At 61.0% G+C, this 22444-nt stretch overlaps 2 protein-coding genes across 3 annotated transcripts in view; one reads left to right on the forward strand and one right to left on the reverse strand.

Moving 5' to 3' along the window:
• Positions 1-6: 6 nt before the first annotated feature.
• On the forward strand, positions 7-2984 carry SPHK1 (sphingosine kinase 1). Of its 2 annotated transcripts, XM_040456495.1 has the most exons (6): positions 7-134; positions 466-669; positions 1039-1191; positions 1278-1372; positions 1454-1569; positions 1877-2984. In XM_040456495.1, exons 2-6 carry the CDS (start codon positions 660-662, stop codon positions 2664-2666), a joined length of 1164 nt encoding a protein of 387 aa, XP_040312429.1. In that variant the 5' UTR covers positions 7-134; positions 466-659; the 3' UTR covers positions 2667-2984. The 2 variants fall into 2 exon arrangements, with proteins under 2 accessions (XP_040312429.1, XP_040312428.1); XM_040456494.1 differs by lacking the exon at positions 7-134 and having other exon boundaries at positions 150-669.
• Positions 2985-3915: 931 nt separating this feature from the next.
• The window catches only part of UBE2O (ubiquitin conjugating enzyme E2 O), a gene marked incomplete at its 5' end in the record, with an annotated part of 57702 nt that continues 39173 nt past the window's right edge, over positions 3916-22444 (reverse strand). The window contains 17 exons of the mRNA XM_040456775.1: positions 3916-6227; positions 6392-6449; positions 6562-6765; positions 8918-9054; positions 9324-10020; positions 11095-11184; positions 11806-11934; positions 12027-12139; positions 12398-12552; positions 12931-13403; positions 13647-13797; positions 13937-14046; positions 14473-14616; positions 15291-15354; positions 15668-15765; positions 17861-17971; positions 18074-18133. Of these exons, the coding sequence (XP_040312709.1) occupies positions 5557-6227; positions 6392-6449; positions 6562-6765; positions 8918-9054; positions 9324-10020; positions 11095-11184; positions 11806-11934; positions 12027-12139; positions 12398-12552; positions 12931-13403; positions 13647-13797; positions 13937-14046; positions 14473-14616; positions 15291-15354; positions 15668-15765; positions 17861-17971; positions 18074-18133 (3465 nt within the window). The remainder of the gene's footprint in view (positions 6228-6391; positions 6450-6561; positions 6766-8917; positions 9055-9323; positions 10021-11094; positions 11185-11805; positions 11935-12026; positions 12140-12397; positions 12553-12930; positions 13404-13646; positions 13798-13936; positions 14047-14472; positions 14617-15290; positions 15355-15667; positions 15766-17860; positions 17972-18073; positions 18134-22444) is intronic.

Genomic DNA, 22444 nt, shown 5'->3' on the forward strand with positions numbered 1-22444 from the left:
CGGTTGTGGCCCCGGCCCGCCGGGGTGGCTCGGGGCGGCGATCGCTCGCGCCCAACTTCGCGCCCCGCGATGCCCGCTCACGTTCTGGGATTTTTACGCAACTGGACTCCCCTCCCTCTGGCAGTCCCCGGGGGGGGGGGGTGAGGAGCTGGTGCGACCGAGAGAGCCACGGGGCTGTGCCTCATCGTCGGGCCGGAACCCGAGGCCCCCAGGGAGGAGAGTCCCCAGGAAGAGAGACCCTTTGCCTCTGAGAGGGGAGGGGCCGGGGAGGGGCGGGGGGGGGGGCGCTCAGTTCTAGGACGGGAGCGCCCTTGGTGGCGCCAGACCTCGGCTCTCTGGACCTCTCGGAGGACTAGGCGATGCCAGAGAGCGCGGCTCCCCGCGCGCGGCCCGAGGATCTAGCTGGGCGCTGCCCATCTCTGGGGGCCGCCTGGGACTCCGCCAGCGCCGTCTCCTCTCCCTCAGATCCCGCAGCCGCAGGGGATGACGCCGGTACCTCCGCGGCCCCGACTCCGGGCGGGAAGGGCGAGCCCCTCAGCCCGCACCGCGTCGCCCGCCTGGGCGGCACCGATAAGGAGCTGAAGGCAGGAGCCGCCGCCGCGGGCAGCCCCCCAACAGCGCTGGGGACGTCCTGGCAGCGGGAGCCGCGGGACGAGGTTATGGATCCAGGTTTGTGGGGTGGGGGGGGGGGGGGTAGGGGCTGAGGGTGGGTGGCCCTTCCGCCCTTGCCAGGAAGAATGGCCAGAGTCAGCTGGGCAAAAAAAGAAGGGGCTGGCTGGGGGACAGTCGAAACACTTTTCCCGACGAGGCCAGAAGCTGGCCGGGTCTGAGCCAAGAGCCGGGGTGGCAAGGGCAGCGTGCTCCCTCCCGCTCCTGGAGCTCCCCCCTGGAAGGCCGCCGCCTCTGGCGGGGATCTGTTGGATCAGTTACCGGGGGAGTTCATCAGGCCCCGCGTTTCCATCCCAAGTACCCCTTTTGTGATCCGCGGCCCCCTAGTGGCCGGTTGGGGACGCGGTCTTTTGGGGTTTGTTTTTACAGCGGGCGGCGGCGGGAGCCTGCTGCCCGAGCGGTGCCGCGTGCTGGTCCTGTTAAACCCGCGCGGAGGCAAGGGCAAGGCGCTGCAGCTCTTCTGGAGCCACGTGCAGCCCCTGCTGGCCCAGGCCGGCATCTCCTTCACGCTGATGCTCACTGGTGAGTGCCTCCCCGAGGGGTGGCAGGGAGCAATCCCAGCCACTGGCCCCCGTACATACCCTCGGGGCCACCCCGTCTCTCCACAGAGCGTCGGAACCACGCTCGGGAGCTGGTGCAGGGGTTGGAGCTGGGGCGCTGGGACGCGCTGGTGGTCATGTCTGGAGACGGGCTGATGTACGAGGTGAGGCCCGCCCCAAGAGACTGGGTGTGGGTGGTGGGGGGCGGGGTGCTCCCCAGGCTGAGGCCACCGGTGCTCCAACAGGTGGTGAACGGGCTCATGGAGCGGCCCGACTGGGAGACTGCCATCCGGAAGCCCCTGTGTAGCCTCCCAGCTGGCTCCGGCAACGCACTGGCAGCTTCTTTGAACCATTATGCCGGGTGAGAGCCCAGGGTCCGAGGGGGCCTCAGTTTCTCCTCCATGCCACCCTCCTGCCAGGTTTTCTTTTCTAAGTCCCCGTATCCCGGGGTAACTTCTGTTCCCTCTTCTCGGGAGCCTCCACGCTGTGTTCTGGGGCCCTCTCTCGGTCACTCCAGCTGGCTGCCTCCACCTGCTCCCTCTGTCATTCCTACCGACTAACTCCCTAGGGACCCGGTGTTGCTTTGCCTGCCTCGAGTCCCCAGGCGGCGGAAGGGGAGGATGCACGAGGGCTCCGGCCTCACTCCCTCCGACCTCTCTCCCCCGCAGCTATGAGCAGGTGACTAACGAGGACCTCTTGACCAACTGCACCCTGCTGCTGTGCCGCCGGCTGCTGGAGCCCATGAACCTCCTGTCACTGCAGACCGCCTCGGGGCTGCGCCTCTTCTCCGTGCTTAGCCTGTCTTGGGGCTTCATCGCTGATGTGGATCTGGAGAGCGAGAAGTTTCGGCGCCTCGGGGAGCTCCGCTTCACTCTGGGCACCTTCCTGCGCCTGGCGGCACTGCGCGTGTACCGGGGCCGACTGGCCTACCTGCCCGCAGGAAGGGGGGTCCCCGGGGTGCCCGCCTCCCCTGCAGTGGACCGGCAGGACCAGCAGGGCCCTACGGACGCGCACCTCGTACCCCTGGAGGAGCCGGTGCCCGCGCACTGGACGGTGGTGCCGGAGCAGGACTTCGTGCTGGTGCTGGCGTTGCTGCACTCGCACCTGGGCAGCGAGATGTTCGCTGCCCCGATGGGCCGCTGTGCCGCCGGCACCATGCACCTGTTCTACGTGCGGGCGGGCGTGTCTCGGGCCACGCTGCTGCGCCTCTTCCTGGCCATGGAGAAGGGGAGGCACTTGGAGCAGGCCTGTCCCTACTTGGTGTACGCGCCCGTGGTCGCCTTCCGCCTGGAGCCCAAGGATGGAAAGGGTGTGTTTGCCGCCGACGGGGAGTTGTTGGTCAGCGAGGCTGTGCAGGGCCAGGTGCACGCGGACTACATCTGGATGGTCAGTGGCTGCGTGGAGCCCCCACCCGGCCAGAAGCCTCGGCGGGGATCACCTCCAGAAAAGCCCTTATGACTCCACGGGCCTTGTCGTGCCTTAGCCTGCTTGGTCTACTCCGAGCTCAGGATCCTCTCCCCTTCCCCCAGGACCGGAGGGCCTGTCCCCAGCTCGTGTGGTGGTGGGGAGGAGGAGCAAGCGGACCCCTGGAGAAGGCGGGAAGGCGGAGGACGTGCTTTGGAAGGCCGGGCTCTGCCTCCCAAAGGCCAGAATGAGGCTCTGGGCCAGGAGCCCAGCCGGTTGCCCCCCGCCCCTGCCTATGGGAGCCAGTCCCGTTTTGTCCTGGGAGCCCCACCCCACGAATCAAAATACAAATAAAGTGACCCTCCCAGCCTACTGGTGTTATTCCAGGTGTTGGGGAGAGAGTGGGGTCTAGAACTTAACCTCAGCGATGCCCAGTGGTGCCTCCTGGATTGGACACAGCAGGGTACTGACCCCCGCTAATAGTCATTTTGGTGGTGGGCACGGGACCAGGGCTAGTCCGGGTTTTCCTTTTTTTTTTTTTTTTTTTTTTGCAGAGGTTAGGGCCCTGCCCCAGTGATCATCCCGCCTTTGGCCTGGGAGAAGCCAGGGAGCTCAGCCAACTGCCTAACCCCATATGGAAGACAGACACTCAGATCTAGTGTCTTACCCGGGGCCACACAGCCAGTTAGTCTCCGCAAAAAGGGAAAATGTCTCTGATTTCAGGGGCATTAGGGAAACTGGCAACAAAGTCAAAATGGGAGGTAGTTACTCCCTCTGGAAAGGAGTCTTATCCCTCCAGTGAGGACTCTAGGGCTCCCCCAGCCTCCTCCACCTCCTCTACCCTACCCTGCCCCTATCCCCTCATGGGCAGGAGTTAAAAGGAAACAGCAGGAGGGGCACATACCAGGCCCCCAAGCTGGTCACCGTTTTTGGTGTAAAGCCCAGGCCAGGTGCTCGGATGTCTGCTCCCCCAGCATCTGGAAGGAGTTGACCTGGCCGGGCCGGTCAATTACAGGCCCCTGGGACCCCAGCCGCTGCTGGCAGACATTGCCCAACACTGGCCCTCGAAGAATGGGACGCGAGCCCTGCCCGCGAACAACAGCACTGACCCGCTGAACTAGATCCCGGGCTCCCGGCCCCCGGACGCCCGTGAGTCCTAGGACTGGACGCGCAGAAGGCGCGGAAGCAGACCGGTGGGTGCAAGGTGCCGCTGCCGTGAACCCTCCTGGCAACCGGTCTCGCCTTCCCCCGGGGAGGTGTGCGTGAGGTGCCCCAGAGGGGAAGAAAGGCGACAGAGCCCAGATGAATGGCAGAGGCAGGTTTAATGGTGCCACCTTGTCTTTTTTGTACATTGGAATGAGCCAAACGAAAAAAATGCAAGTAAAAAAAAAGTTTAATCACACAGCACTTTATACAGGCATCGTAAGCAGTAGGCATCCACATCTCCACATGAACAACGCACCGGGAAGCACAGCCCCACCACTCCAGATGCTTCTCAAACAAGGTACCGACTCAGGGCTCCAAATGCCGCGGCCCGGCCCCGTCCTTCCCTGCGGCCGCTGCCCGCTGGGTGGTTACGGCACTGCACAGGCGTGGAGCCAGCGGAAGGCGGACAAGACGCATCATGCTTTGGCTTCTTTTTTTTTTTTTGTCTTTTTTTTTCTAATAAGAGTTAATATCTTTGCTTTTGAGATTTACTTTCTTTCAACCTTAAATATTACATACATACACCAAAAATTACATAGCTGCAATGTGCTCAACAGCATCCTCTTAACCTGGAGCTTCACATTATCAAAAGCTTAGAAAACTTGTAAACCTCTGGGCCTGTCTCTGCGAGGGAGGAGAACCCCTGTCGGCCACCTCTCTCCCCAGATTGAGCCTGCAGAGTTTGTAAGCAACAGGAGGCCTCATCCTCAACCGAGAAAGAGAGAGAGAGAGAGAGAGAGAGAGAGAGAGCGCAGGCCGGTTCCTTCTATGTCACCTCCCAGGGTTAGCATGTGATGGTGGGAGGGGCAGAGTCTGCGGGAGGGGCCCCAGCACCTGCCCCGGCCTTGTCTGTGCTGCTGCCCTGCCTCCTAGGGCCCCGGGGCGGGACGGGGCAGGGAGCAGACGGCTTCGGCCCAAGAGGTGAGGCCGGCATGCCAGCACTGCAGAGCCCCCAGCCACCTGGGACGCAAGAGCAAGGCACCTACAGCTGTCTTCTTTTCCAGCAGCAACCTGGTCCTCATTCCATGTTATGCGCAAGGGCCACCACCACCTCTCCCGGGTGTCACCCTGAACCCAGCCTGGTCCCAACCTCTCTGAGAGAGCAAGTTCAACAGCCTGAGGGTTATCCTGTGAAAGGTCCAGAGCAGAGCCAGGGGTCGGTGACGGCAGCCACAACTCCCCAGCTGGGGGTGGAAGGGGGTGGGGGGGGGGAGACAAGGGAGGATCTGGTGGCGGTGGCAGCGGGAGGACCCAGGAACGGGGACGCTACGGGGCACTGAAGAGGTTGAAAGGGACGAGGGGGGAAACGCTGGAGCAACCCACACTTCATGCAAGGCACACCCACTCGTCCTGCGGCTGAGCTGCATGGCTCGTGGGGCAGAGGGAGCCCCCGAGCCAGGCCCGAGGAAGACCCCACCTCCGCCTTGAGATGGGGACGGCGAGGGAGCAAGTGCCGGGACGCTCTGCCTGGGTGACAAGTGGAAAATCAGCAACAGGTTTCAGATTCTCTTTGCCACAGGGCACCGGCCCGTTGGAAGATTGCTTCGGAAAAGAAACGGCAGCATCTCATGAAACTTCTTGCACTTCAGCATCAAACTCACCTCGGGGAGAGGGCAGCGAGGGGCTTTCGCGTTGGGGACAGAGGAGAAAACGGGAAGATGGAAGGTTCCGGGGGAGGGAGCGAGCGGGCAGCGGCTGGCCTCTCCCCACGTGACGCTTCTTCCTCGAGGGCTGGCGGCTACTGGTCCTCCGCGCTCTCAGGCATGCCCGCTTCTAGCAGAGCGGCCCGGAACTGCGTCAGGACACCCCGGATGCTCTTGATGAAACCCTTAGAGAGTGGGAAGAGAGGGAAGCCGATGTCAGGATAGCCGCTCTTCTCGGGCAAGAAGCTCCGGTAGCTCTTTCTCCGCTTCTTTGGTCTGACACTGGGGGGCACCGGGGCGTCGGGCGCTGCCTCCGAAGTCTGGTCTGTGCGGTCCCTGGTGGCCGAGGCCAGGCCCTGGGCGCCGCCCTCCGAGTCTGAGCCCTGGGAGGCCTCTCCAGGGAACAGCCCTCCGTCCTCAGCTTCCTCTCGGCCGTAGTCTGAGAGCTCGGCCACGGCGGGTGGCTCCGGGGAGCCGCTGTCCTTGGGGATCCCGTTGGGCAGCGCCTGGGCCCTCTCCAGCAGGGCGTGGGTTTCCAGCCAGGACTCGATGCGGTTCACCAGCCGCCAGCCACCGGTGCTGAAGTGTTGCCGGATCTCCTGCTCGAAGACCTCGGGCGGCCGCCGCACCAACTGGGTCATGGACTGCACTACGCGGATGAGCGCCATCTCGTTGTAGCAGCGACTGTTCTCATACCCCTCCTGCAGGCCCCGGTCGCTGTCGAAGCCCGCCTCGTTGTAGTACGGTTCATTCACCAGGATTAGACCTGGGGGTAGGGGTGGGGGTGGGGGGTGAGAAGCCCGTCAGGGCCGGCCCGACAACTCCAGGGACGGCCAGAGCCACAGGCGGGACGGGGAGGACACGGAGGCCAGCGGCACCCCACCCTCCAGCGGCCCTCCCCACCGGCGCCCTGCACCCTGCCCGCCGTACCTTGGATGGAGATGAGCACCTGGAGGAGGCTGGATTTGCTCGTCCACCTCTCTGTGCCCTGGAACGCACATGCGCACAGCCTCATCAGCTCCGGCCCCGACACCCCGCCTTCCCCCACCCCCCCCCGCCGCCCTCCCCCGTTCCCACCCGGCTCCTGGCACCGCAGTCACCTTTCCGATCCAGGTGCCCAGGAGGCTGACGCACACCTTCCCATTGTCATACAGGTTGGGGTTCAGGCGGCCACTGCACTGGGAGAGGTAGCAGAAGTGGGGGGGCACGGCTGGGTAGATGTTGGGGAGCTGGATGTCAAACAAGTAGAGGCCATCCTCGTAGGGGGTGCGAGTGGGGCCCTTGATCAGGGCTGAGAAGAGGTCCTAGAGGGAGGGAGGGAGGGAGGGAGGGCTGAGGTCGGCGGGGGGCGGGGCTCCAGACACCACCAGCTACGGAGAAGCTAAACGTAAATACCTCTGTGCAGAGCCACGTGGAATCTTTTAACTCCAGGCGTAAATAGAATTATCCAAAGTCGTGTTTATTTTACCAGGCTTTTTTTTCCGTTAAGTCATTACTTTTTTTTATTAAAAAAAATTTTTTTAATGTTTGTTTATTTTTGAGAGAGAGAGAGAGAGAGAGAGAGAGAGAGAGAGAGAGAGAGAGATGGTGCCTGAGCAGGGGCGGGGGCAGAGAGAGAGGGGGAGACACAGAATCCGAAGCAGGCTCCGGGCTCTGAGCTGTCAGCACAGAACCTGATGCGGGGCTCAAACTCACGAACCACGAGATCATGACCTGAGCTGAAGTTGGATGCTTAACCAACTGAGCCACCCAGGTGCCCCTTATTTTTAAAAATTGTTTTAAATGGATGCTTTTCTTTCTGCCTTTTAAAAAGTTTTTTTTATTTATCTATTTTGAGAGAGAGCATGAATGAAGGAGGGGCAGAGGGGGAGGGATGGAGGGAAGGGGAGAGGGAGAGGGAGAGAGAAAGAGAGAGAGAGAGAGGGAGGGAGGGAGGGAGGAGGGGGGCAGAGAGAATCCCAAGCAGGCTCTGTGTTGTCAGCGAAGAGCCCGACGGGGCTGGCTCGATCTCACCACTGTGAGATCACGACCCGAGTCAAAACCAAGAGTCAGACACTTGACCGACTGAGTCACCCAGGAGCCCTTCGTTACTTTTATTTTCACTCTTTAAAACACCTGCCCTGACCTCCACCCCCATGAAGACCAACGATAATCACAACCAGCTAGAAAATGAAAGGACATCCTAGGGCGGCAAGGCTCTACCTGCTTTTGGGAACCGGAGGGATAGGGGATCTGGAATTCCAGCAGAAACGGTGGCAGAGCGCCAGAGACTCAGGTCACTAAGTCGCCGGGCAGACGCCCCACAGATGCTCAAGATCTGGGTGCATGCCGGCGGAGGGGCGGCATCGGCAGCCAGACCCGTGCTCGGAGCACGGGGTGACGGAATGGCGAGGGCGGGGTGCCGACTGGACCGACAGCACCCTCTCCCGCGCTTTCTCACGCGGCCGCCCCGTGGGCCTCAAGAGAAGGCACTGCTTCCCCGTCCCTCCGAGTGAGACTTGGAAAACTTGCGAGTCCCTTCCGTCAGCACAGCTGAGACCAGCCGGGAATTTCACAAGTTTTACTAAAATCCAAGAACAAGCCAAAGTGTCGTTAAGAACCCGGAGCAGCACCGACCCTGTGGAGACCCCAGTCCTGCTCTGTGGTTTCTGGCCTGCGGCAAGAAGGTCTGAACAGCGCCTCTCTTCTGTCCTGGGGCCCCTTTCACCAGGGCTGGGCTGGGGCCCGGGTCAGAGTAGGGTTCAGGGTCTCGCACGAGGCCCAGCACACAGCAGGCGCCTGGTAAGTGTGCTGGATAAATGAGGGGCCAGGCGGACCGGGCTGGCCTGCGCCTGGAACGAGGAGGTGCTCACACGGCCTCTGGTGGCAGGACTCAACCCTGGGCCTGAGCCATGAAGACAGGAGTGGAAAACGCAATGCGGCATGGCCGCGTGACGGGACGCTATTCTGTAGCTAAAAAAGAACGGACTGGATCGACATCCATCAACATGGGGGGTGGGTCTAAAAAATTACCCGATTGAGTGAAACAAGCAACCCGCAGGTGACATGTACGAGGACGGGCTGTTCATGTAAAACCAATCACACGAAGTGTTTACGGGGACACACGAGAAGGTAAAGACATGAAAAGAGGGTCTCCTATAAGGAGACCCACAAAACTCAGTCGTGACTCCAAGGGGCGGGGTGAGGATTGCTCAAAGGCAACTTTCGCCTTTTCCACAACGTTGTAATATTTCAAGAGAACAGGACTCAGGTAAAGCTCTGTGCTTCAAAACTGACTTTTAACAGGAGGGAGAAAGGGAGGAACCATGCGATCCGGACACACGTGCGGGGCTCCTGCCCCGTGAGGGGTGCGGACGGCCTCCCAGGTGCTGCCGGGTCCCGCGGCCCCCTGGGTACCAAGCACCCACACGAGCACGTCTGCAGCCGCCCGCGCCAGGCCCACGCCAGGCTACTTGCCATTCTGTCCTCGAAGGTCTTGACCATGATGCCGTCAGGCAGCGAGGTAGCCAGCAACGCCATCTCCTTCCGTACTGTGCTGAAGAACTTCTTGGCTTCCGGAGGCTGGAACTCAATTTTCTTAAAAGAGTGATTTGCTACAAGGCAAGAAAGAGCGGTGGATCGCTAACGGCAAGCCCCTGAGAGCTCTATCTGGAAACACAGCTGCCGCCCTTGGGAAGCCTGGCCCCGAGGGAGCGGCCGGCTGCTGGGTGTGCGCCCCCCACGGGGGGATAACCCCACGCGCTTCGCACCCGCCAGCCCGGCATCGGCCCCAGTGACCACACCGGGGACATGGCCTCCTCCCCTCAGGCGGCAGCTGGCCACCCGGCCTCCAGATGTGGCAACAAAAACAAGGTGAACTCACAGGGCGCGAACTCCAGCACTGAGAAGACCTCGCCCTTAGCGCTGGTGAAGGTGACTCCGGGCTTGCCGCCGCACTGCTGACAGAGCACCGGGGTCTCGCTGGGCCACTCGGCCTTCACGGGTGACTGCCCTTCCGGCTTCTCCTCCTTGCGCTCCGTGTCTGGCATCGCCTCCATCTTCTCCTCCTCTGCGATGGCCACATTGTCCAGGGTCTTCTTGAGATTTTCCTGCAGTTTCTTGATGTCATCTAGAAACTTCTTCTCCCGAGTCGGTTTCTCCGGCTCCACTGTGGGGGAGGTGGGCGAGCCTGTCAGAAGCTGCTCCACAGTCATGTTCTTGAGGCTCTCCAGGATCTTGATGGCCTCTTTCAGCTCCCGGAAGCTCTTCGGGGGCCCGTCTTTGCCAGCCTTCTCCATCAGCCCAGCCACGGGGGCAGCCATGGCCACGGCCCCCTGAATGGCGGCCGTGGCAGCCTCTTCGCTGATCACTACCCCCTTGTCCTCCTCAGGGGCCGCCGGCTGCTCAGTGGGCGGGATGGGGGGCTCCTCTATCTTGGGGTGCTCATCCTCCACCAGCCCGTTGTCCGTCTCCCAGCTGTCACTGTCGTCCTCCCACTCATCCGAGGACGCCCCACTGGTGCTGCCTTCCACCGAGTCATAGTCCGACTCCTCAATCTCAGACTCGATGTTGTACAAGTGCTGGTGGGGGGGGAAGACAGGCAATTCAGAGAGGCTCTGCTGGGTGCTCTGGGGCCCTCACTCTGGGGCCCGTCCCGACCCTCAGAGCTGATGGTGACTGGGTGCATTGAGGCCTCGGCAGGCCCCTTCCACCCGTTCCCCCTCTCCTGTTCTCGACTCCGCAGTTGAGTCTCTCTGCACTAGCTGGTCCCCGGGTCTCTAGAAGGCGCCTCTGCCTGCCCCACACCCACTGCGGGGTGGGGGTGGGGGTGGGGCGGAGCTCAAAACCCCAACCAACAGCCAAAGGCTGTTCCAGCCTCCCCTGCCCCTGTGTGCACCCCTTGGCCACCATTTGACCTTGATGGCAAATCCGGCCCGTCCCCTAGAGGATTCAGGTCAGCCACCTCCGTGGGGCTGCGCGGGTAGCTGAGAACGTGCAATGGCGGGGGGGGGGAGGTTCAGCAGAGCCGGCCTGTGTCACATCCTGTTCCCGTACCCTGGAATGGCCGCCCGGACGAGGGGGTGAGTGAGCCACTCCCTCCCCTACCCCGTGAAGGTGCCAGGAAAGGGGAGCTGGGGCGTGCGGATCAGCTCACACAAGGGGGGAAGGAAACGGTACTGAGAGTAGCTTTGCTGCTCAGAGCCCACCAGCAGGGGCTGGGACTGGGGCCCAGCTCTTCTCCTTCCTCTTGCTGACGTGTGAAAAGTTTTCCTAGGACTGTTGGTGGGAAAGGCTCTATCTCCTATAGGAAGTAACCTGTGTTTCTCAGCACAGTGAGACGGGGACACAGGCAAATCTGGAAAGCTTGTGAAAATCTGCACACACCTGGCAACCCGGGGAACCTTCCAGGTGGGACAAGACTACGGGCCAGCTGTGGGCTGCCCCTCTGTTCTCCGGACTGCCCACACCATAGTTTTGCATGGGACAGCTCCTTCCTCTCAGGCGCTCTCTGAGACCCAAACGCCCCAAAGAAGAGACCCTCGCCGGGAAGACCCGAGAGCCTGTCTCCCCGTTCCGTGAGCAGGGACAGGAGAGGAGCCACGGCTCCCAGCCCGGCTGCCACGGTTACGGTCTGGGCCTCAGCAGGGGCTTACCTGGGGCAGAATGATGGTCTTTGAGTTGTCAGCCCACACCACCTCCACCTTGCTGCTGACGTCCACACGGGCCACCTGGCCAACTGATGGCTGCAGGGCAACGGGACAGGGTCAAGGGAGCATCTCTCTGAAGGGTGACGGCCAGATCACCTCCAAAAGGGAGCTCCGGCAATGGGTGACAAGGGCGAGGCCGTGAGAAGGGACACGGGTGCCAGCCCGAGGCCACACAGGGTGAGCAGCTTAAGCGTGGGGCCCTCTGGCTCCGGCACCGGCACTGGCAGCCAGACACCAAGCCCCTGTTAACTCCCTTCCTGCTCAGCATTCTGCCCTCCCGGGGCTTCCCGACCTTCTCGGGACGGGGTTCCTGCTCTTCCTCGGCTTGACCCCACCCGATGTTCCCACCTGCTCGCCAAGGCATGGCTTGGACGCCCCCTCCCCCAGCCTCTCCGGTGCCCCCACGGCACTCAGGACCAGGAGTCGGACTTCCCCACTAAACAGAACCACTGGGGCTCAGGGAGCAGCTACGTGCAGTCTGATCCTGACGGGCAGACAAATCCTTGCGGAGGCGCACGCGAGGGCACGCGGGGCCCAGAGGACACCTGCAGGTCTGGTCTCCTGGAGCCACCTGGTGGCACCTCCAGGGATGGCAGATGCTGCCTGGGGTGGGGAGCCGGCATGGAGGCCGTGAACTGGGGGGGGGGGGGGGCAGACCTCATCCTCCTTGTGAGGAGCTCCATCCTCAGTATTGCCGATGCGGATGACGATGTCCGTGGTGCGGAACCGGAAGTCAGGGTGGTCAGCAATGTCGTAGACGCTCACGTCCTCCTCTTCTCCAATCAGCTGGAGCACGGGATGGGTTGTCATGAGCCCACGGGCCTTACAGCCAGCCCACCAGAGCCCACCCTGAAGGAAGGAGCGGGGGCTGCGCATACCTCCACGTCATCGCCGCTGGGCCGCAGCTTGAACCACTTCACCATGCAGGTGCGGCCCACGTGGTCCCCAGACTGCACCACGCCGTAGACGGCGGGGTCTGGACAGGTCTGGACTGGGAAACCAGAGGAGGGAACGTGACTTAGGGCTAAGGAGCCCTGCTGCGGGGGCCCCCCCCCCCCCACCGCCCGCCGCCACTACATCGCGGGGCACAGGGCACAGGACCCGTGTCCTCTGGCCAGAGAAGGCTGCCCCAGTCCTTGAAGAAGTTCTTCAAAGGGGGCGTCTCCTCCCTGAGCCCGAGGCCTCCGGCCCCTCCCTCCCAAGCCCTGCCCAGGCCCTCGGCCGGGCGGCCTTCTGGGGCCGGCACTACCTCGCTTGTCCACCACAAAGTCTCCGGGGCAGAATTCGTTGTTGTCCAGGTGGTGCACGGGAAAGAGGTCGTTGGAGCGGATGTTGCACTCCACGGAGCCGTCTTGCCACATCACGTCTGCCGAGGTCATGGTGGTCACCACCTCCACCGCCACCCTGCAGGCGCGGTGCATCCGGCCGGCCGGGCCACACGCAACAGGCAAGGAAAGAAGGAGGAAAGACAGGTCCGTGAATGCTCCCCCGCATGTCCCGTGCCCCGGGACCTCTTCTGAGGCCTCGTTTGGGAGAGCCCGGTGAACGCGGTCCCGGAGGCCAGACTCGGGGCCACACGGTGCCTCCACGCCACCTGCCAGCCCCACTCCCAGAGCTCTCCTCTCCACGCTGGCCAAGGCCAGGCACGTACGCGGCCTCAGCTGGGGCCCCCCCCCCCGAGCCTGCGTGGGGCTCGCAGACTGTGCTTGAGTGTGCGGGAGCCACACGGACAGCCTCAGGCTGGACACTCAGCCAGGAGGGAGAGGGTGCCTCTGGGTTTACCTGTCCCCCGGCTTAAAGTCACGAGTGATTTTATTCTTCTTCCGCTTGTGTTTCCGCTTCAAGTTCTTGATAGACAAGGGGATGCTCTTTTTTCTACTTGTGCCGCTGCCACTCTGGGAGGAGGTGGTGGAGCTAGCAGAGGAGGTCACCGAGCTGGTGTCATCCGTGTCATCGGCGGCCTCGTCGTCCGCGTCCTGCTCTGCCGAGTGCAGCCTGTCGTCGCCACCTTCCTTCAGCAGGAAGGGGGGCAGCTGCTCACCCGCGTCCTGGGCCTCCTCGGGGCCCTCATCCTGCATCTCCACCGGGCTGGTGGCCCCATCGGGCGTCTCCTCGGGGCTGACCGACCCCGTTTCGCTCTTGGCTTTGGCCCCTCCTTTCTTTCCCGGGTCCTCCATGGAATGGTCTCGGGAGCACTGCGTGTCCGGGGAGCAGGACATGATCCTCACAACCTGCTTCTTCAACAGGCGCTTCACCTGTGAGGGCGGAGCAGGAAGCACGGGGGCTGTGGAGCAGCAGGGCGCCCCTGGCCCCACCTTGGGCATGTGGGACACCCGGGCAGCTTGGGGGGGAGGGGGGCAGCGATACACATCGAGGTGGCCTGCAAGGTGACTGGGGCTGCCCCCCAAGGCCTAAAGCACAGACCGTCCTTCCCGGCTTTGGAAACAGCTCACGGCCAGTTCCTCAAACGCCCACCTATCCCAACCCCAAGGACGTACCTTCTTGGCCATAGAGCCCTCCCCCTGGGCGCAGTGTTTTTCTGGACATTCACAGGCAATCTTGGCCGGCTCTACCTTGGCTGGGAAGACATACAGACAGCGCTCCCCAAGCTGCCGCTGAGCATGGTCAAAGCATCCGAGACGCTTCACCCTGGGAGGGAGAGAAGCGAGGGGTCGACCAACAGTGATCTCGGCCCCCCCCCCCCCCCCCCCGGCTCTCACTTTGGTCCAGAGACACGAGCAGGGCACGCTACCGGGGTCACTGGAGTGGGCATGCTGGAGCCACTCACCTGCCTAGGTTTTCCTGGGTAATGACAGAGGGCGGGGGGCTGACGCTGTCCGTGCCCCCTGGACAGAAACTCTTGGTAATCCATGTGACTTTTAGCTCTACGACCTGCACCTGGGGATGGCGGGTGGGACAGGGTCTTAGTCGGCAGCTTGACCGCTTTCTCAGTTAAGCAGCTGCCCGGAGCCCACCTGACCTCCGGAGCAGGAAGCCAGATGGATCTTCACGGCCTGCCACCAAGTAGGACACCCCCAGAGCAGGCCCCACCTGTAACAACTACAGCCTCACCCCACGGATCCCCACCCTGTCAGGGCCCGGCGGGTCCACCACTCACCACTGTGCCACCTTGCTGGGTCAGGCTGGGGGACACCTGCCTAGCAGTTACCCCAAGACCACGCCCTGGCTTCCCTCTATCCTTAAAGCCCTCTCAGATCAAGAGGGCTAAGGGGCCTCTTGGTCCTCCGAGCAGACAGCAAGGGAGTGGTAAGAGCTCAGCGCCAGGGCGCAGAGGCTGAGGCCCCGGCCCCACCCCAGCCTTACCTCTTCCACCACCACACGGAACTTGCTCTTGGTGCTGAGCACAGGCTTGACCCCAGACAGCCACTGGGCGCTAGAGAAGATCTTGGCGGGGCCGATGAGCACCTGGCCCGGGTAGAAGCCATAGGAGTCATCAAAGAAGAGACCCTGCAGGATGTGGGGCCAGAGAGAAAGTCCTTATGAGTGGCACCTGCCCAGGGGACAGTGCTCTCTGCATCTACGCCTGCCTCACCTCACACCTGCATGCTCCCCAGCCCTCTAAGCTAAGACAGAGCCTAGGGCTCCGGAGCAGCACGCATCACATCTAAAATGCACATAAATCACCCAGAGAGCTCATTAGAATGTACACCTGACTCATCCCAACAAGCTCTCAGGCCAGGTCAGTGTTGTTGGTCAAGGGTGACACTTCGAGGGCTCTAGAGGGCAGGAGTCCCCACACTGGTCTGATCATGTGCCCTTCCCACACTTACTTATAAACAGTCATATACTATCGTTCTAAAATATCTGACTGTAACAACACAGTGTACTACTCTAATACTGAAAAGTGGCTATTTGTTAAAGAAAACATACAGTTAACAAAATGCAAAGAGAAGCTCTAATACTTTCTGTCCAGGTCTAGACTTCTAGACCTTTTGGTACGCACCCACCCCTTTTCTAGGAAACCACTCTGCCTAGAAGCAGCGTCTGCTTAGCCCGGGCTAGCTCGCAGCTCTCTGCTAAGAAGTCCTTCTTCCTGTGCGGCCCAGAGGGCAGAGGAACATGAGACTCTGTCCCCTCCAAGCCCGCCCCCGGAGAAGCCTGCCTGGGTGGAGCAAACGTACAGAGTCGCTGACGTGGGGACAGACGTCATAGAGCTTGGCGCCATCTTCTGTGTTCATGGAGCACCTGAAACAGCGAACATGGGTTTGGTCTCCACCAGGGCACAATGACGGACACACCGGTCCAAGTGGTTCCCCCGAGACAAACAAGGCCCCGACCCCTGAGTACTGACTACCATTAAAAATTATCGAAAATAAAGCACCAACCCCTAACAGATGCTCTAAATTAGGCCAGGGCGACAGGAGACCAGCCCAGGGGCGGGCCCCCAGAGCCAGCAGCGCGTGTCACCGCAGGCCCCACGAGAAGACGCCCTCGGCCCTCCCCGGCCCTCGGGTGGCCCCTGCAGAGCGTGGCCCCGTATCACGGGTGAGCTGTGTACCTGGCACCGTTGGACAGCTTCAGGATGATCTGGTTCTTTAAGTCGTAGACCTTCCCCAGCCAGCAGTCATAGGCAATGTAGTCCCCGTACATGAAGGGCTGTGGACCGGGCCGGGGTGTGAGAGGCAGCGGGAGGCACTGGCGTGCAGCCCACCAGCTCCTCTTTGTCCGGAGACGGAGGAGGAGGGATCCGAGGGGTTCGCTGCCTGAGCTGGCCCGCCCCCCCCCCCGCCCCCGGCAACGAGTTCTACGCTGCACCCCGGCTCCCCCTCCCAGGTCGGAGGAGGGGGTGGCGGGGGGCAGGGGGGGGGGGTCTGCCTGGCGGCAACGAGAGAGTTGCGCAGAGGCCACGGAGCCTCCGAGGACACAGGGCTCTGGGGCAGGAGTGGGCTGTGGAGGTGGCAGGTGGAGGGTGGTTACGTGGACAAGTAAGCGATACATAAGCAAGTGTCTCCCTGCTGGGAAAGGTTCTCACTCACACAGAAAAGCGGAAAGGAAAGAACGAACCTGAGCTGCTTAAACGGAACTAGAAGTATTGAGACAAAATCACATATTTTCATGTGTCCGTAGAAGAGGTGCTGACAAATTCAGACGTGCCTCCGGGTACACACACAGGCATCTCCTGGTGTGGTCCTGAGAGGCCCTGCTGGCGATCCGTATACCCTGCACACGGCCAGATTTCTGTTTAAAATGCCATTCCCCTCTGAAAGGAACCAAGGCTCTTGGGAGAAATGGCTGATTCCAGGGCCGGATCAGAAGAGGTAGAAGGTAAGTTGCTTAAAACAAAACAAAAACCAAAAACAAGACCCAGGATGCGAAAGTGTCGAAAGGACACAGATATCACCTTGAAGGGGCGCTTACTGGCCAAATCGGCAATAAGTTAAGCAACAAGATACTGGCGGTAATGGATTGCAACCAACCGAACAGAAGGGGACCTCGGAGTCCGTACCGACGTAAAAAGATTTAAACGAACGAGGCTGAAAGTGAAGCTCTTCCGTACAGAATGCCAACTAATAAAAAGGATGAGAAGCCACCGTGCCATCAAATCACCACTCAGCAAGCATTAGAGGGCTAGCCGGCTCAGGTGGGAATTGCTAACGGAGGCTAAGGCCGGTGGATCAGGGTCTCAGCAATTATGGACACAACCCCGGAGCACCTCCCCGCAAAGCTGGCCGGCTCGGGTGGGAAGTGCTAACCGAGGCTGGGGCTGGTGGACCAGGGTTTCAAAAGTAACAGGTTATTGACGCAACCCTGAGGCATCTCTCCCCAGAGCAGAATCCCTTGCAAAGGTGGTGTAAATGGTGACCTCGTGGAGAGGCTGGGCAGACACCAATACGGCCGGGATCACGACGAACACCCCTACTGTGGCCGCTGGATGTCACGGGCCAGGAAGAGCTCCGGGTGTTGCTGGGGCGGTCCTGACAAGGATGCGGGGCCTGAGTCTGGTCAGGAGGCCGATGACACGGCTCCGCGCTCAGGTCAGCCACTGGAAGGTACCAGGGCGTGGACAACAAAGCAAGACTGGGGAGCAGTTCCAGACGAGGAATCAAAGAGCTGACAACCGAATGCAAAGTGTGCTTCTGAACGGAGTCCCAGATCGGAGGGGAAAGGCCGTTGGAACAGCCGGATGGGGTCTCTGGGTCGGACAGATGCGTGCTAGTGCCACCTTCCTGAACGGGGGGGGGGGGGCTGAAAGACGGGTTCCGGGTTTGGGGAAGTACGCACCGTAGTGCTTCAGGCCCGTGGGGCGCTGTGTCTGTAGCTTGCTCTCCAGCGTGTCAGAGAAAAGACTAGGGAGACAGAAGGAAATGCGGGGAAGGGAGGAGGAAGGTGATGGGGCCAACGGAGGGAAAGGTTCACCGCCAAGGAGCCCAGTGACGCAGGGAGCACGGGAACGTACAGCTTTCCCTAAGTTTGAAATCACTTAAAAAAGAAACTAAGGAAGAAATTTGTTGTTTCAAAACAGAGTGTTAAAGAAGAAAGGGAGCGAGGGAAGGAAAACCCCACCAGCAACGCATGCCGGAGGCACAGGGAGGTGTCCCGACCTCACGTCCGCACGGCTTCCTCACAAGGAGCGCCACTCAGGCAAGCCCGCCCGCCCCGGGAAGGTGCCCGGAAGGTGCGGTGCGCGTGGGGACAACCGGACCGCCCAGGGCGGTCACCGGCGGGCGGGCAGGCGGGCGGGGCCGCTCACCCAGATGTGCTGCAGGTCCTTGCTGTTGACAGGGTAGATGATGCAGTTGGTGCCGATGAGCTTGACGGCACAGTCGATGCTGACGTCGATCACGGTGCCGCACTGGCTGTCCTGGGGAGAGAAGGCATCCAGGCCCGAGCAGGCGCACGGCACCGGCCGCCAGGGCAGACCCGGCCCAGACACTCCCCAGGCAACCCCCGCGCCAACACTCACGGTGGATCGCATGTGCCGGACCACGTCCCGGGGCACCACAGAGCGGTCCTCTAGCTTCAGCTGAGAAAGAGAACACGGTGTGACAGAATGGCCTCTGATGTCATTACGGGGTGCGTTCCCCCCCAACTTCTGACTACGCTGTGACACACAGACAGCCAAGCACACAAACCCTAAGTGCCGAGCACGGCTTGGGCCAGCGCCACACACCCTCTAACGGCAGCCAGACTGACAGACAGAACTCCAGGCGCTACCTCCCGGAGCTCCAAAGGCAAACAGTATGGTGACCGAAGGTCGTTTCGATCATACCGAGAAGCGAGCCTAAATGACAGATCACATAAGGCCTCCTTCAAATTACAGGTTCAACAGCCCGTCACACAGCAAGACCGCTCTGCTAGGAGTGACACATCCTTTTCCGACTTTCTGCGAGTGCCTGCCTGCGCCCCCACTGAGCGCTGCGTTACAGGGGGTGGAGGAGCGGCGTGACACCGGGCCACGGGGGTCATCCTGACGCCTGCTATCGCCTGACACGACCTTGTAATCTGGGCTATCCTTCCCGACCAGCCGCAGCCTGTTCCTTATCTACTGCTCCGCAGAGCCGAGCACAGCACCGCGGGGGAGCCCTCGGGACGGCCGGCTCTGGAGCCCCGCCAACTGCTCGGTGAGCACCGGACCCGTCCCTTCACAGCCAGCCAGGCACAGCCTCCTCTGAGCGGACAGCCAGGGCCCCTCGATGGCTGTCCCCCGCCTCTGCCAGGCACGGGACCCCCCTCCAATGGCCCGGCCGAAAGACAGTGGTCCACCGGGCCCACGTGTCTTCTTTGCTGGCTCGCCCAACCTGGGGACGCCCCTCGGGAATGCTTCACTGAGTCACGGTACCGGGTGAGTCTCTGACCGCCCACCTCCTTTGGACGGGCACCTCTGAGATCCCAAACCACAGGGGTGCGAGAGCTATTCTCTCAAACAACACCCAACCTACGACTCCTCAGGCTCACTCCCCCAGTGCAAGGCCCAGGGCAGGGAAAGGTGAACTCCACGGAAGGAGAACTGAGACACTGGCTCAAGGTCACCGAAATTTTGGCAATGATGGCTGACACAAACCCTGCTATCAGTAGGATGATGCGATTTACAAAAAAGTAAAGGAGGAAGCGACAGGCCCCATTATTGACAAGCGATGGAGATTCTCCTACCTGGGAATACAAGCCCATGATCCAGCTAAGAGTAAGCCCGGGGGTTTAAAATCAGGGGTCCCTGAGCCAGACACTTACACGTGCCAGCTCTGAAACCTCAGGAAAGTCACTTATGTCCACACGTGAGAGCAGCCGTCTGGGAGTGGTGGAGGGGATTACAAAGGCAATGAAAGCACAGACGATCACAGGGCACCGGGCACACAGTAAGTGCTCAACTAATGCCAGATCTGCTGTCTCCCAGGGCACAGGCTGAAGGCCCTCTGAGGTCAGGCTCTTCTTCCCTCTGCTCAAAGACCCCAGGAGGCTGTGCGGGGCCACAAGGAGCTCTGCTCAGGGTCTGCCGTGATGATGGTACCACTTTTCTAACTCAAAGAACTTCTTATCCTGTAACCCTCTGTGCCCAGAGCTCTGGTCTGGGTCATGGTATTTTCAGTGCTGTCCCACCCTATCTCAAACCTCTGCTCCCATTTTAGACTTCAAAAGCCACAATTACAGGTCTTCCCAAGTTGCCATAGAAACCAAAGTTACAGTGCCAGGAAATCCAATGGGAGAGGGGCTGCGCTGTGTGGGACACAGGGGTGCTACCCTTGGTGTGAGCCACGGCCGTGGGCACAGGCCGCCTTATCTGCCCGGGGATCCCTGAGGAGAGCCCCAAGTTGAGTCTGCAGATCACGTCCCCACCGAGGGGTCTGTGTCGGGCCCGACAGAGCTGCAGGGAAGGGACGGGCACAGGCCCAGCTCCTGAATCAGTGTAGTCTGTGATGGCACGCCGCCCGGCCTCGCGGCACCCTGGCCCGAGGGACGCTGCTCCTGAGGGTAGCTGGGTAGGTGGGACCGAGGCGACCGTTCCGAGGCCAGAGCGGGAACAGCACGTGGGCAAAGGCTGGTGTCACTGCAAGGCCAGAGGCGGGTTTCCTCCAACCTGCCTTTGTGAGCCCGTGCGGAAGGCGGCAGGGCAGCAGGTCAGTGTTCTTCGGAGAGGGGAGCTGGGGAGCAAACACCGTCCTCTGGATATGGCTATGCTGACCTCCCCACCCGGAGGCCTGGTCCTCAGGCCCTTCTAACCCTCTGTGACAAGGAGTGACATTTCTCCAGAGCCCTGACAATGCGGGGAGGGGAGCGGAGTGGGAACGGCAGGGAGAAGAAAGGGGTGTGGTGGCCACGGGTCTGGCTACATAGCCTTCCCTCGGGAATTCCAGACGGTGAGAGAAGGGCGTCTGGAAGGGCTTAGATCAACCTGCAGGGCTCTCGCTGATCTTTCACAACCTTCCTCCCCAGCTCCCTACGTCCCACCCACACGGGGCACCGCCTGTGTCCACACAAGCCAGCCCTCCCCCTCCTAGGCGCCTCTCCACTGCACAGGTCCTTCCAAACACTCTCCTTTCCTCGCCCCACTCCCATCACGTGCTACCTGCATCGCGAAGGCTCTCCATAGCCCCGCTCTGGGAGGCACCTCAGTGCCCCCGGGGGCTCGGGAGCTCTGGAGTCCTCTGCCCACGGCACCGCCCAAGTGTGACAAGCAGCTTCCTCGGTGCTTTGTGTGTTGTAACCTGTGAGGTCCTCCACGGAGCTCTGAAGCACACTGCTCCGACCATTCCCATTTTACAGATAAGTAAATGGAGACAGAAAGAAAACACAGCTCCACGGAGGTGGACCTTGACTTGAACTCAATCTGGCTCCAGGGGCCATTCTCTTAACCGCACAAAAAGCCCAACCCTCCCTGGAGCCGCAAAAATGAGAAGCGAGTAAAACACGTTCCTGGAAGGTCCATCACAGTGAAAGATCAGCGAGCGCTGTATTCATTCCTGGGCCGGGGATGCAGAGATCGGGCACCCAGACGGCGGGCACTGGAGGCCAGCACTAGAGGGCGCTGTGCCCGCTCTAGGAAAATGCCGGGCTCTGGAGCTGAACGAGCCGCGAAGCAAAACCCACCAGTGATTTTCTGGTAGGTACACCCTGACCGCAGTTACCCAAAACTCGTTACCGGAGTGGGATCTGAGGTGGGGGATGGACAGGCCCCAACTGCCATTACAGGCTCTAAATTGCTGAACAACCTCTGAGGAGGGGACTATGAACATTTTTTGAGAGCGTAGCTGCCAGAGGTTTCTGAACAGGGGGGGGAAAAAGATGCCACACCAAAATGCTGACCTGTCTCCGAATGAGAAGGGACTATGGATGGCTTTTAAAGGGAGCGTGCATTACTTCAGACGATTTTGGGACACGACTGTGGGACGTCGTTTGCTCCCCCTGCCTGCTCTGGAAACAGCGACGCTGGCGCTGCTCTGCGGGAGGAGAGCCAGGCCTCACAGAGGAGGTGACTCATCTGAACAATGATGACTGAGCACCTGCCATGGGCCAGGCGCTGGGGAGACAAGTGCCCGCTCTCACAAAGCTCAAGTTCTAGCGCGAGGAGGAGACACACGCGTGTGAGCGCACACACAGGTCAGGCGGTGCTAAGTTCCATACAGAAAAAAAAAAGGCAACTCAGGGGCAGGGGTGAGAGACCAGGAAGGGGAGGAAGCAAGAGTGAGTGAGTGATTTTATTTACTTTTTAAAGTAGGCTTCATGCCCAATGCAGAGCCCAACGTGGGGCTCGAAGTCACGGCCCTGAGATCAAGACCTGGGCTGAGATCCACAGTTAGATGCTTAACCAACTGAGCCACCCAGGCGCCCCAATGAGTGAGTTCTTTTCAAGGCTGGTCAGGAAAGGCCACGCCAAGGTGCCATCTGACCGGAGATCTGAGTACAAGAAGGTGGTGAGCTTTCCAAGCAGAGAGAAAGGCTGCCACCAAGAAAGACCCTGTGGGCCTGCGTGTTCTATGACCAGCAGGGAGGGCAGTAAGCAGATGAGGCTGGCTCATTCAGGCCTTGGAGAAAGCCCCGCAGGAAGGGCGGGAGATTCCATCCAGTGCGGGGCTCGGGGCAGAGCGCGTGCATGACAATAACGCTAAAAGGATCCTCTGGCTGCCGGCTGTAAAGAGGGGTAGGGAGACCAGTTAGCCACGTGGTTCTCAACTGGGGGCGACTTTGCTCCCCGGAGAACATTTGGAGTGTCTGGAGGCATTTTTCATTTCACTGTCACCACTGGGGAAAGGGGTTTCTGGTACACAGTGGGGAGGGATGCTGCTAAACGTCCAAGGAAGCACAGGACAGCCCCCCACCCTATTATCCCTGATGCCATGAC

Source organism: Herpailurus yagouaroundi, unplaced genomic scaffold (assembly GCF_014898765.1).
Source record: "Herpailurus yagouaroundi ecotype Mexico unplaced genomic scaffold, PumYag 217, whole genome shotgun sequence".
NCBI lineage: Eukaryota > Metazoa > Chordata > Mammalia > Carnivora > Felidae > Herpailurus > Herpailurus yagouaroundi.